This window comes from Physeter macrocephalus, chromosome 16 (assembly GCF_002837175.3).
Source record: "Physeter macrocephalus isolate SW-GA chromosome 16, ASM283717v5, whole genome shotgun sequence".
NCBI lineage: Eukaryota > Metazoa > Chordata > Mammalia > Artiodactyla > Physeteridae > Physeter > Physeter macrocephalus.
This window is the reverse complement of record NC_041229.1, coordinates 100,720,167-100,733,235: the sequence shown is the minus strand read 5'-3', so window position 1 is coordinate 100,733,235 and position 13,069 is coordinate 100,720,167. Positions and strand designations below refer to the sequence as shown.

General features: G+C 61.1%; 1 protein-coding gene across 1 annotated transcript; it reads right to left on the bottom strand.

Moving 5' to 3' along the window:
- Positions 1–552: 552 nt before the first annotated feature.
- On the bottom strand, positions 553–12,316 carry DAGLA (diacylglycerol lipase alpha). Its single transcript, XM_028500924.1, has 8 exons — positions 12,193–12,316; positions 11,576–11,787; positions 10,085–10,186; positions 9,453–9,591; positions 5,193–5,280; positions 3,126–3,260; positions 2,448–2,525; positions 553–681 (listed from the first exon to the last, which is right to left on the bottom strand). Exons 1-8 carry the CDS (start codon positions 12,285–12,287, stop codon positions 553–555), a joined length of 978 nt encoding a protein of 325 aa, XP_028356725.1. The 5' UTR covers positions 12,288–12,316.
- Between the last annotated feature and the right edge of the window lie 753 nt (positions 12,317–13,069).

The window sequence follows — 13,069 nt, the reverse complement described above, 5'->3', positions numbered from 1 at the left end:
CTTTCACAAGGGACCTTCTTGCTGCCCTTCCAGAGGCGTCTGTGGATTGGGCCTCAACCGGGAAAGGCCTTTCTTCCCGAAAGGCAGAGCACAGGAAGGGAACCGGGAGAAGGAAGATGCGGGCAGAGGGGAGTACTTGAGGGGGCAGGGAGAGAGATGGGACAGGGGTAAGCTGCACAGCCAGATGCTGGGCAACGTCCCATTTCGTCCTCTCAAAACAACCGCAGGAGGTACGTATCACCATCCCCATTTTACAGATAAGGAAACTGAGGCTTGCAGAGGTAGACCAACTTGCCCAAGGCTGCCAGTGACAAAGCGTGGATTCAAACCTGATGCCGTGTGATTCCAAAGCCCCCGCTCTTCCCCATCCAGGGATAACGCCGAACTAGAAAGGCTGAGGCCCAGAGATGGTGCAGAAGAGAAGCATCGCGGACCGCAGGGGGCAGGGTAGCAGGTACAGTCCGTTTAGGGAGAGCCCCCCATGGGCAGGCCCGGCATCGTGACCACAGCCCCTCTGCACATGCCGCTAGCTAGGGGGACGGGCCGGTATACTCACGAGCAGGACCGGGCCAGCTGGCAGAGGCCACAGGCCGGCTTCCGCATCAGGTACATGGGCCACCCGTAGGCAGCCAGCGCAAAGAGCATGTAGTAGCAGACCTCTTTGTAGCGGAGCATCTCTTGCTGGAAGAGAAGAGGCAGAGGGCGGTCACCTCCTGCCCTTCCTGCCTGTAGCCTCAGGGCCCATGGGCTCCCCTCGATGGAGGATGGAGGCAGGAGCTGCCCTCCCAACGGGCTGCAGACCACCCCCACCCCCGCCTTGGAGGACCCGCTCCTCCAGATAATTGCATTTCCCTAATTATCTCCATGCAACCAGGGCACGAATCCTCCTAAGACCTGTCCCATTGCTCCAATCTCAGAAATTAATGATTTGGGGACAGAAAAACACTCAGAGCACTGGATCGATTTCCTCGCCCGTTTTCCCGAGAAGGAAAGAGAGGGGGAGGTGACAGCGACAATCGCCCACCTCAGCAATCAGGCCCCCCCCCACCCCGAGAAGGGTAATGTACCCCTGAGAGGCCCCGACCCTCCGGAGGGGGTTGCCCAGGCCACAGACCAGCAGGGCCGGCCCCGGAGACATGGACATGCTGGGGACCAGACCAGTGGCCCACCGTCAGGGCGTCTGGGCAGATTGGGATCTCTGAGAAAGGCGCCGGTTTGAAAGCTGGTGTCTGAGGCCCGGTGGCTGTTATCAGCCTGAGGCTGCAGGAAGGCAAGGAGGCCCAGGCATCCCAGCAAAGCGGCTCCCAGTGTCCCGGGTGCGCCAGGCCCTGGGGACTCCCGCACTTAGAGGGAATTAGTCACCTTGTAAAAGGTGAAGAGGGTGACTAGTCATCTTGTGCAGTGAAATAAACAGCACCTTCATCCGGGCCCCGAGGGGTAGAACCGCCCCCTGGCTGCTCTGCCTGCTCTCCAGGAAAGCACTGGAGAAGGTAGTTACCCTCTTCGGCTCAGGCAGGAGGGCGGGGCGCTGGCACCTAGAGGCTCAGCTGCCCCTCCCCTGCCCCTCACAGGCGAGAGAGGGCATGGTGAGGGGGAGCCTGGGCAGCCCCGGGAGGCTGGGACGGCTGCTCTGGGCACGTGCTATGGACAGGCTATTTTAAGAGGGGATACAAATGCCCATTTGGGGGAGCGGGGGCAAACGGAGAACAGGCTTTTCCAGGGGATTCAGATGTGAAGGATGAATCCTCTCTAACACTGTCCCGACTGGCAACACTGTATACTGGCGCCGTGCAGGGAACGGGGCTCCGGATGGCTGGCTCATCCCCTCCCCGCCGGGGCTCTGGGTGAAAGGCGGGCCCAGCACCGTTTATGCTGCTGCAGGAACAGACTCAGAGGGGTCAGGGACTTGCTCAAGGTCACAGCCCCCCGCCACACTGAATCGGTTTGCTTCTGGGGCAGGGCCGGCTCTCCAGCTGCAGTTTCAGCCCTGGGTGAGGAGCTCCTTTACTGGGACACACACACCGGATTTCTCCTAAAGGCGCTTAAGAGGTTCTGCTACTCAAAAAAGCTTGGAAACCAAAGCGCTGTGTCCTGCTGCCTTTTGTTAACAGTAACAAGCGCGGCAATAATAGTAACAGCTCACCCTCCTGAAGCCCTTTATCACCTCAGGAGGCCAGGACCAAGCATTCTGAGCACCTTGAGGCCGATTCAGGGGTCTTTTCTGTAGAACCAGCGTGAAGCAGGGGTGGGGGTGGGGCCGCTGGGGGGGGGACTCGGGAGGAAGGGGGCGCGAACTGAGAAGGGGGGCCGCCTGGAGGGCTGAGGGGGACCCGCGCAGAGCAGGCGCGCCCGACTGCAAGGGCAGCGGGCAGGTGGTCTGCTGGGGTCGTCCAGGCAGAGGGAGGCAGGGAGCCAGCACGGGGTGGAGGCGGGGGGTTGCGACTCACCGAGTTCTTGAGGTCGAGGTACTTGGTGTTTCTGGTCACCGGCATCCCAGACAGGAAGGCCAGGATGTCATTGTTGGCCTGGAAGACAGGCGCGTTAGGGTGACGGCCCCGGGCCCAGCTACACGGCTGAGAAAGGGGTCCAGGCCCCCAGCTCTGCACCCCGCCTGCCTCCCCAGGGCCTGAGAGCCCAAAGTAGCGTGTGGTTTCTAGCTCTTCCGTGACCTGGCCAGTTTTCCAAAATCTGAGGTCTCCTCATATCTCCAGTTGCTCCCCTTCCACCCAAAGCATCAATCCCCCGGGACATCGCTAGGCCAGGCCGGCAGAAAACGTATTTTGCATGGGATGCCGGGAGACCCCAACTAGGACTGGTGTGTTGGCTGGGGTGGGGTGGAGAGGCACGCGCAGAGGCTGGAGCGTGGAGCTGGATGCTTCATTGGGCCCGTGATTAGACGTCCCCTGGGGCCCTGGAGGCAGCCTCGCGGCCCCGCAGAGGGAAGTCGCTCGAGCGAGAGCCACTGAGTGGTGAAGGGTGAGCTGGGGAAGGGAGGGGAGTGAACGGCAAAGGGTGGCCTCCTGGGCCAAAAGGGTGGGCGAACCCGGGGGGGCAGCAGGGGCGGCAGGGAGGGCCCGGGAGCAGGGCGGTGCGGGGAGGTGGCCTGAGGATGGCCGCGTGCTCACCTCGTCCAGCACGGCGTTGCGCTTGGCCCGCTGCCGCTGCCGGAGCAACACCAGGCCAGCGATGATGTCGGAGGGCACGATGTCCAGGTCTCGGAAAAACTCGGCAAAGAGGTAGGCGATTTCCGAGTAGGCGTCCTACGAGGTCCAGGGAGGCAGGAGGCGGCGGCAGGGGAGCAGGAGAGAGGACGAGACACGGGGCGTGAATGCCCGGGGCTGGGTGTCTGCTCGGGGTCCCCTGTGCAAGTTCCCCCCAGCCCCCCACAGGCGGCCCTCTGCAGCCGTGACCCTGAGGGCCCTGTCCTGGGCTCCGGGCCCCTGAAGACCCAGCAGAAGCTGTCCCAGACACCGCTGACCCTTCTCCTTCGGCGCCCACCGGGCACCGTCTACCCCGCACAGATGCCCCCGGGAGCCGTTTCCTGTTCTTTCCCCAGGACTAGAAACCAAGGCCTGGGCCTGGCCTGTTTCTCCCTCGGCCTTCCTCTCCAGCAGAGGAGCCACAACCAAGCTCCTGGCTGCTTTCCCCACACGGGGTTTCTTCCTGCCTCCCACCAGCTGTGACCTTGAATGCCCTGCTAAGGGCTGTACGGCCCTGGGTCTCAGGCCCCCTCCCCCACCGGTCCACACTTGTAGGCTCAGGGACCCCCACTATGTGCCTGCAGAAGGGGGAGGGGGCCTGGGGCCACTGGCCCCCCTAGCTGTCCTGCCAGCTGTGTTCTCAGGACAGCCATGCTTGGGGCCTGGGGGCGGGAGGCAAGGCAGACAGACGCAGCCCGGCCAGCAGAGTGCAGTCTTCCCTGCCTCACGACAAGCTGAAGCCTGGAACCTCTTCCCTAACTGGTCAGGAGAGGCTGTGGTGGGAAGAAACTCATGGCAACTGGTTGTCTCTCGCTGGGTTTCACCCTTGAGTGTTTGGCACATGTAAGAGAGGAAAAATCAAGGGTTGCAAACTCAAAAGCCTGATGGGGCCAAACAGAGCCTGCTACCGCTTTGAGAGGCCCACCTTGGGTAAATCTAGAAATACTGAACTTTACCTAAACTGCCCTGATTTTTAAATGTTGGCAACCAATTCCAATTTTTAAGCAACACAGCATGAGTTGATCAAAACGTTCTCTGGGCTGGACCTGACCCGACCTGACCCCCAGGCCATCAGTGTTTGATGGGACCTAGGTTTTGGGGATCCCCGGCCTTTTTGAGAAAAGACGTTCTGCTTTTTCCCCAGGCTCCAACGCCAGCCCTGAAGCTGTCTGCCAGGAGGGGTGGGTGTGTCCTCTGCATGCCCTGAGCTGAGACCCCCTCAGACTCCCCCGAGAGCCCCGGAGGTGGGGGGGCTTCCCACCCACCAGGGAACCTCTGGGGGTGGGAGGGGCTTTCTTACGCTTGACTACTCACTCCACGGCTCACAAGGGGCTGCTAGTGGGCAGGAGCCACTCAAGGCTTCCGGGGGCTTCCAGGGAGGGCACCTGCCGTCTGGCTTGGGGAGGAGTGGCCTCCCGACCTCACTAGCTCTGCCACTAACTAGCTGTGGAATGCTGAGCAAGTCACTCCACCTCTCCGGGCCTCAGCTGCCTGATCTGCAAAACGAGGGGTGGACTAGATAACCCCTAAGGACCCTGCCAGCTCTTGGGGGGGGGGGCTCCGCCGAGGGCCCCCCCAGGGCCCTGCCTCCCCTCCCCAACCCGGGGGCCACCCACCACTGACCCGCAGCACCCTGGCGGGTGCGGAGAACTAACAGTGCACGTTGAGGGATGGGTCTTCCAGAGGGACCTGCAGCTGCTGAGATGCTGCTTTTCTCTGTCTTTAGGTTGCCCTGATATTTGAGTATCTCTTCTCCTAAACTAGACTCTTGAGTTCCAAGGGGATGGATAAAAGGTCTTCACATTTTTCTGTCTCCTTGACAAAGCAAGGGGTTGGATGTTTCATATGCTGGAGGGAGTCCTTCAGTGAATAATAACAGGTCCTCTTAGGAGCAGGCTGTCACCTCTCAAAGCCCAGCCCTGCCCCACCCGGCAGAGCCGGGTCGCCTACAGCAGCATGTGAGCCCCAGGACGGCGACTTCCCAGTACTTACCGACTGGGAGTCCTTCGTCCGAGTACAGCAGAGAAACACTTTGAGCCGGCGCGACCAGCTGGTGGCCTGACCCTCTTCTAAGCGGTGCCTGCAGTGGGGGAGAGTTGGTATGTGTGAGGTCAGAGGGCCCGACCAGAAGAGCTGGGCCCAGACATTACAGAAACAGGACAGCCTGTTCCCAGGACCCCAGCAGAGGGCTCCCCAGTAGGAGGGTCTAGGGGAGAATAGGCCTGGGTCCGGCCAAGGCTGGCTGGCCGGCCAGTGACCTGGCTATCAGCCAGCAGGGCTCTCCCTGGGGGGCCCCTGATGGCCTAAGATGGTGCACTGTTGGCCGAGGCCAGGGCCTACACTCCCAGCTTCTGGCAGACTGACAAAAGCACACTCTGGGGGCTTCAGAGCTGGCAGCCCGAACTGGGGGCTGCCCTGCGGCCCACTCCAAAAGCTCAAATCAAGAGCCCTGGGAGATGGCGGCAGGGTGCTGGCCTCTCTGCCGACTTGTTTCCTGGCCTGGAGCAGACCTGCCGGAGAGACCTGTTTCCCCTCTCAGAAAGGATTTCTCACGTTGTCTGTACTGGGGGAAGTTTAAGGGGCTGAATGAGGCTCTGCATTCTTCAACTCCTTGGATCTGTTACATTAGAGGGGAGAGGGCCCCTGCCCTTCATCTGCATGGCTGGCCCCTGTCTGTTCCACCCTCAACCCCAGCCCCAATGGTCTGGCTGCTCTGATGGGGAGTCAGGGTACCCAGGAGTCTGCACCCAAAGGGAGAGCAATTGACCGATTATCCACGGAGACCCTTCCAATGCTGGGTGCCCAGAAGTCGGTGTGTTTTGAGCATAAAGATAACAGATCCAATATTAAAAATGTACATTTCCAGGGCTTCCCTGATGGTGCAGTGGTTGAGAGTCCGCCCGCCTGCCGATGAAGGGGACACAGGGTCGTGCCCTGGTCTGGGAAGATCCCACATGCCGCGGAGCGGCTGGGCCCGTGAGCCATGGCCGCTGAGCCTGCGCGTCCGGAGCCTGTGCTCCGCAACGGGAGAGGCCACAGCAGTGAGAGGCCCGCGGAACACCCCCAAAAAAAAAAAAAAAAAGTAAATTTCCGGACTGAGCAAGAGGGGCTGGCTTGCTTTTGTGACATGTGCCCTCCCAACAGCTCCTTCAGAGCCTGGTGCTGGGTGGCCAGGAGGGGCAGACACGGGTGGCCCTGGATGCCTGCAAGGCACTTAGCATCCATCAGGAGTGACAGAACGGGTCCTCCTCCCCTGCCTCTCAGCTCCTCTTTGCAACTAAGGGCCGCTTCCTGCTCCCAACCCTGGTTCCACCGGCCATGGGCCACAAGGACAGGAAAAGCCACAGAGGCTTCCAGGGCTACAGGAGGGGGTTCGGAAACGGCGCAAGGGATTTGCTATTTCTGGGGCCTGCCAGCCCTAAGGGACTTGGGTAGCCTCACATCCTAAGCCAACGTCCCCCCTACTGGGGACTTGATGAAGGGACAGCATGCTGGCCAAGCTGAGTTCCCAGAGCATCACGTTCTTTAACCCTTTCTAACCAAATTGGCTTTTAAACATTCGAAGAGAAATTCCTCCTTGCCCTCTAGCAGACGTTAAGTGCTGTATGCTCTACTGCAGTACCCTTTATGCCCACCAGGGGGCAGATGGAGCCAATGACACATTTGGCCTAAAGCATCGGTTAGGCTACAGAGACCAAGACAGAGAGAGACACACTCAATCTGCACAGAAAGTGGGCTTCTCTGGTGGCACAGTGGTTAAGAATCCGCCTGCCAATGCAGGGGACACGGGTTCGAACCCTGGTCCGGGAAGATCCCACATGCCGCGGAGCAACTAAGCCCGTGCACCACAACCACTGAGCCTGCGCTCTAGGACCCGTGAACCACAACTACTGAGCCCGCGTGCCACAACTACTGAAGCCTGCACACCTAGAGCCCGTGCTCCGCAACAGGAGAAGCCACCGCAATGAGAAGCCCGCGCACCGCAACGAAGAGTAGCCCCCGCTCGCCGCAACTAGAGAAAGCCCGTGCGCAGCAACGAAGACCCAACGCAGCCAAAAATAAATAAATTGTTTAAAAAGTCTGGACAGAAAGTTCATGGACCCAGCACCCCCTGCCCTGGGGCTCACTAAAGCAAAGGGAGACACTCCTTCCGCAAAGATCCGAGGTCAGGCTCCTAGGAAGTAGTGGTGGGAACCCACCCCAAACCCCACCAGATTTCACTGGAAGGAGAAAGAGCGAAGGACTTAAACAGCTCCCTGACTCCCAGAGACTAAAATAACCCGTTGGTGTGAGGCAGTAGGGCTTGTGCACAGCCCCAAACCCGGAAGCGGATGAAGGGTCAGCAGGCTTGAAAACGGCCCTGTTAGAAAGACTGTCTGTTGGTTTCAGAGCAGAGGGAGGGCGGGCGGGCGGGCAACGGAGACCCAACGCAGCCAAAAATAAATAAATTGTTTAAAAAGTCTGGACAGAAAGTTCATGGACCCAGCACCCCCTGCCCTGGGGCTCACTAAAGCAAAGGGAGACACTCCTTCCGCAAAGATCCGAGGTCAGGCTCCTAGGAAGTAGTGGTGGGAACCCACCCCAAACCCCACCAGATTTCACTGGAAGGAGAAAGAGCGAAGGACTTAAACAGCTCCCTGACTCCCAGAGACTAAAATAACCCGTTGGTGTGAGGCAGTAGGGCTTGTGCACAGCCCCAAACCCGGAAGCGGATGAAGGGTCAGCAGGCTTGAAAACGGCCCTGTTAGAAAGACTGTCTGTTGGTTTCAGAGCAGAGGGAGGGCGGGCGGGCGGGCGGGGAAGAGCCTGAGAGGTGGTCACAGCAACCCAGCTGTGGCCTGGGCTGCCCTCGCCAGCCCGCTCAAGAGCTGGACAAACCACAGCAGGTGGGGACCTGTGAGCTAGAGGACTCTCACTACCCGCACAGGGCCTGGCACCGCTGGAAACCTTTCTAATTCAGATGAAAGCCACCGACAACCCTCAACTGCAAAGGCGTTGGCTGCCCTGGGCCCCAAAGGCCAATTACCCAGAGTTGGGGAGGGGAGAGTTTTTTCCCCAGGACCTCAGGAGCCCAGAAACCAGGCCAGGTGGGGGCATGTGCTTGGAATGAGAAGACTAGTACCTGTGGTAGTGGCCAGCTGCGCCCAGAAGACCAACGGGCTCTGGGGCCTTGGCTCCAAAACCTGGCATTTGGGGCTGGGAAGTGGCCAGCCCAGGCACAGGTGAGGCTCTGGCTGCAGTGCCGAGCTGACGTGGAGGGCCCAGGGGAGCTGGGACACGGAGGCGCGTGAGGGTGGGGTGGGGGCCTGGGCAGCACACTCCCCTGGCTGAGGGCTCCTGACCCTGCTGCCCTGGGCTGGGGATGGAGTGTCAGTTCCACTCCCCACCAGCCTGACCTGGGGCAAGTGACCTGCCCTCTCTGGGACTTGGACCCCTCATCTGTAGAATGGGTCTCACAACCGCACCAGGGTTGGCAAAAGGACTAAACAGGCTGATGGCGGAAGGGGCTCAGTGCAGGGCCTAATGCAGAACAGAAGCTCAATATACAGGAGTCGCTGTGACCCACCCTGGAAGCACCGCCCCCTCTTTTGCTTTCAATAAACAGGAACCCTGTGAATGTGCCTGGACGTCCTCCCGCATTTTCTCTGCCATGGCACGGCCTCCCCGCTTCTCCAAAACACTGTGCAAAACATCTCCCCTCCAGGAAGCCTTCCTTGGTTAACCTCCTCCAGCCCCCTTAATCCTAGAGGCAGCCTCGCCTAGTGCTTAAGAGCAAGGGCTCTAAAGCCAGACTGCCTAGGCTTGACCCCAGCCCCACCGTTTACCAGCTGCGTCACCTCAGACAACCCACATAAGCTCTCTGTGCCTCTGTTTCTTCCTCTATATTACGGGGATGACGCTGACAGCTACCTCAGGGAGTTACTGTAAGTTAATACGTGCAATTCCTGGCCCGCCGTCCGAGCGCTTCCTCCCATTACTCTCGTGTTGTTAGCGCTGAAGTGCTACAGTGCTACCATTTACTGAGCACGAACCTCCCATGAGCTTGGTGTTAATCACTCTGTTAAACCTCACAGCAGAGCTCGAGGCAGGAATTACTGCGGTTCCCACTTTACAGACCAGGAACCTGAGGTAAGCCTTTGGCCGGCGCCCGGGGCTCACACAGGTTGAGACGCCGGGAGGGAGGCGTGCGGCCGGCCTCTGCCCACTGTCAGCAAACCCCGCGGGGGACGCCCGCCCACCCGGCCCACTGACCGCAGGTTGTAGGTCCGCAGGTTGCGCTGCCTCCTCTTGGTGGCCCTCAGCTTGACGAAGGTGCGGCCCGTGGGGTCGAAGACGCAGAGGACGGTGATACAGACGCTCAGGATGACCACCCAGTTGCAGACAACCATCCCTGTGGAGGCGGCCGTGGGAAGCCAAGGGTCATGGTGCTGGGGACACCTCTCCGGCTCTGAAGAAGGGGCACTGGAGCCTCCCTACCCCCAACTGCTTCTGGGGCCCAACAGCAAGGCTCCAAAGGCCCTGGCCCTAGCCTCTGGCCACACAGCCGTCCCCTGGCTGCGCCGTGACCCCGAGGCCCATCCTTGGCACGAGCAGACGGCTATGTGGGTTTCTGGGGCCCCGGGCAGCGCTGTGCCTGCTGCAGCCCCCGAAAGCCAGGGTTCCCCAAGGGGGTATGGCAGACTGCAGGATGAAGGCAACCTGCCCGGCGTCCTCATGGAAACTGTTTCCCTCTCACGGTGCCTGAGCTTCCTATTCTCTAACCTGACCTGTCCCCTCCACCCCAGGGCTGCCCTGTCTAACCTGGCCCTGTGCCCTCCACGCCAGGGTTAGGGTTAGGGTTAGGGCTGGCCCCGGCCCCTCCACCCCCGGGCCGACCAACATACCGAGAGTGACGTTTTTGGCAGTGAGGTCATTGCAGGAGGTGTAGTACTGAGTGAGCCAGACGATGCCCACGATGGCATAGATGAACTCGATCACCAGGATGGCTGCAAGGAGAGCAGGGCCCCAGCTGAAGGACGGGGAGGCCCTGGAACCTGGGCCCGGCTCCTCCTGCCACAGGATGCCCGGCCAGCTCGGCAGCCGACTGCCCGCCGCCCCTGCCACACAGGCCTCGTGGCGCAGAGGGCCCAGCGGGTGTGACTGTCCCCCCACCTGTTCTACTCATGTGCCCTCAGGCCCCGACGCCTCCCTGAGAAGGTGACTGCGAAGGTGCATGACGAAGAGGCGTTTCTCTGTTCGTTCAGGAATTAGAACTATACCCACGAACCCTGGGATCCGACGCATCTTACGCAAGTTACCTAATCTCTCTGAGCCTCCGTTTCCTCGTCTGTAAAATGGGGGTGACAAGGTCCATGGCACAGGGCTGTGAGAACTGGGTGACGGGGTGTTCATTTAATGGAAACTGCTATTCCCAGGAGGAGGCCTCTGGCACTTGAGGCAGGAGGGGGAAGGGGCCCCAGCAGCCAGCTGCCCAAGGTGCCCTGCCCAGACCAGAGCAGTGGGCCCGGGGCTGAGATGGGGTTAGGGAGGCAGGTGGGAGAATTGACGGCCCCCCCCGGGGGCAGCATTGGAAGCCCCAGCTCTACAGGCATCCCAGTGTGGCAGCCGAGAGCCCAGGCTTTAGAGCCAGACAACTTGGGCTCAAATCTCAGCTCTGACACTCATACGCTTACGAGCCATGTGACCTTAAGAGAGCAAAGTAACCTCGCTGGGCCCCAGATTCCTCATCTGCAAAATGAGACCAACAGTGGCTCCTTCCTGAGTTAACACGGGGAGAGGCCTTAGCACAGGCCACAGGAGCACAAAGGTGTCCACCAGGAGCGACTGGGAGAGGCGGCTGGAACCCGAGCCCAGGAAGAGGAGCTAGGCGGGTCCTCCGGGAGCTGGTCCAGGCCGCTGAGGGGCTTCCCTGGGAGGGTGGGGGGCTGTCTGGGGAAGGATCACAAAGCAGCTGAAGAGATACGCACAGCCTAGATGGAGCAGCAGTCGGCAACCTTTTTCTGTAAAGGGCCACAGAGTAAATAATGTTTTTAGGTGTTGTGGGTCATAACGTCCGTCACAGCTACTCGGCTCTGCTGCGGTCACGCAAAAGCAGCCAGAGGCAATAAGTACCTAAATGAATGAATGAATGTGGCTGGGTTCCAATAAAACTTTATTTAAAAAACAGACGGCGGGCTGCGCTGGGCCCTCAGGCCGCAGTCTGCCCACCCCTGGTCCGGAAGCGGGCCCAGTAAGTCTGCCTGTTCGCTGCTGGCCCCGGTGCTGGCACAGGGCCCAGCCCACCGTGTGTGGCTGAAAGAACGCTGGGCCCCGGAGGAGGGTGGGGGTGGGGGTGGGCCGGAGCGGCCCCCTCACCCACGGCAGGGGGCCCTTACCCAGGCGCACGTAGAGCACGTACTGCATGGATTCGCGGGGCTCCGTGTAGAGGATGCCGCCGCGCATGCTCAGCCAGATGATGGCCATCTCAGCGATCATGCAGCTCAGCAAAATGCCCAGGTAACCGCGGCCGTGGTCCACCAGGTTCAGGGAGCAGGCCTCGTTCGGGTTGTAGACCAGGCCGAACAGCACCACGGACAGGATCACAAACCTGGGGGAACGTGCACGTGAGAGGCGCCAGGCGGCCCACGCACCTCCCACGGCCTCCGGCGGGCGGCCGCGCGCGGCCTGGACTCGGGGTGGAGGGCTGCCCTGCTCTGGGAGCGGGACCGCTGTCTACCTGGCAGCAAGTCCCTCTGAGGACACGCGCATCCAGGGACAGGGGAGCGAGGTCGGGGAGCCCAGCCACCAGCCGTGGGCAGACAGCACAGCAGCTCCGCCCAGTGCTGGGGTCAGGTCCGGGGGTGGCCAGGCGGGGCCTCTGGGCTCCACGGGGGTATCGCCCTAAAGGCGTCGCTGTTTCAGCACCGACTCCGGGGAGCTGGGAACACAACAGGGTTGGGCCAGACGGCCAGAAGGCCTCCTTCCGGGCCTGCGGCGTGGCCCCGAGACTCACCAGGTGGTGTGCAGGAGGAAGAGGAAGACGGCTGGCAGGACGAGGTCATCACTGCCCACAGACCAGCGCCGCCGGAACACCACGATCCCGGGCATGGCTGGCAGCTCTGCAGAGGCTCAGCGGGCCTGGCGCTCACCTCCTGAAACACCGCAGAGGACCCTGAGGCTGCCCGGGCTGCTGCGGCACCCGGGGCCGCCGCGCTCCTGCTCAGGCGTGCCCAGCGGCAGAGGCATCTCTCCCAGGCCCTACAGCCCCAGGGCTTTCAGGCCCATCCCTGGGCAGGATCCACCTCCCACCGTATCCACCCCCTGGAGGCGACATCTAAAACTGTAGCAGCCAGACACCGGCTTCAGCCTTACCCCCGGGGATTCTCCTCCCCCCAAGGCTGGCACAGACCCCTTGGGATCAGCTCTGCCTGGGGATACCCCAACAGGAACTGCTCAGCTCCTTTAAAGACCTGGGCTCACCCCTGCCTCCCTTTCCATGGGATCAGGGAGCCCCCTCACCCACCGCCAGCTGCCCAGTTCATGCTGTCCTTGGGGTTGGGTGAGGGCTCCCCAGGCCAAGCCCGAGCCTGTCTCCCGGCATGAGCCGAGCCGGGCAGGTGGAAGGCTGAAGGCCTTGGGGAAGGTGGGGGTGAGGGCATGCGTGGGGCTGGCACACATGGAGGATGGGAGCACCCAGCACATAGCAGGTGTTCAGTAAATATTTGCGGAATGATGTCTTCCGTCTTGTGCTTTGCTGGAATGCTGGGAGCACGCTCCGTGACTTGATTTTGCACCCATCAGACAGATTTCCCAACCACAGCTATGCCTCTTGGCAGGGAAGGACGTGCTTGAGATGGGGGGTCAAGAGCATAGCTGGGGTGCCCAGCCCC

Coding starts and splice junctions, on each gene's coding strand:
- DAGLA (XM_028500924.1), bottom strand. CDS start 12,287: ATGCCCGGGATCGTGGTGTTCCGGCGGCGCTGGTCTGTGGGCAGTGAT. Junction 11,788..12,192: donor TTCCTCCTGCACACCACCTG/GTGAGTCTCGGG, acceptor ACGTTCCCCCAG/GTTTGTGATCCTGTCCGTGG. Junction 10,187..11,575: donor CGTGCTCTACGTGCGCCTGG/GTAAGGGCCCCC, acceptor CTCTCCTTGCAG/CCATCCTGGTGATCGAGTTC.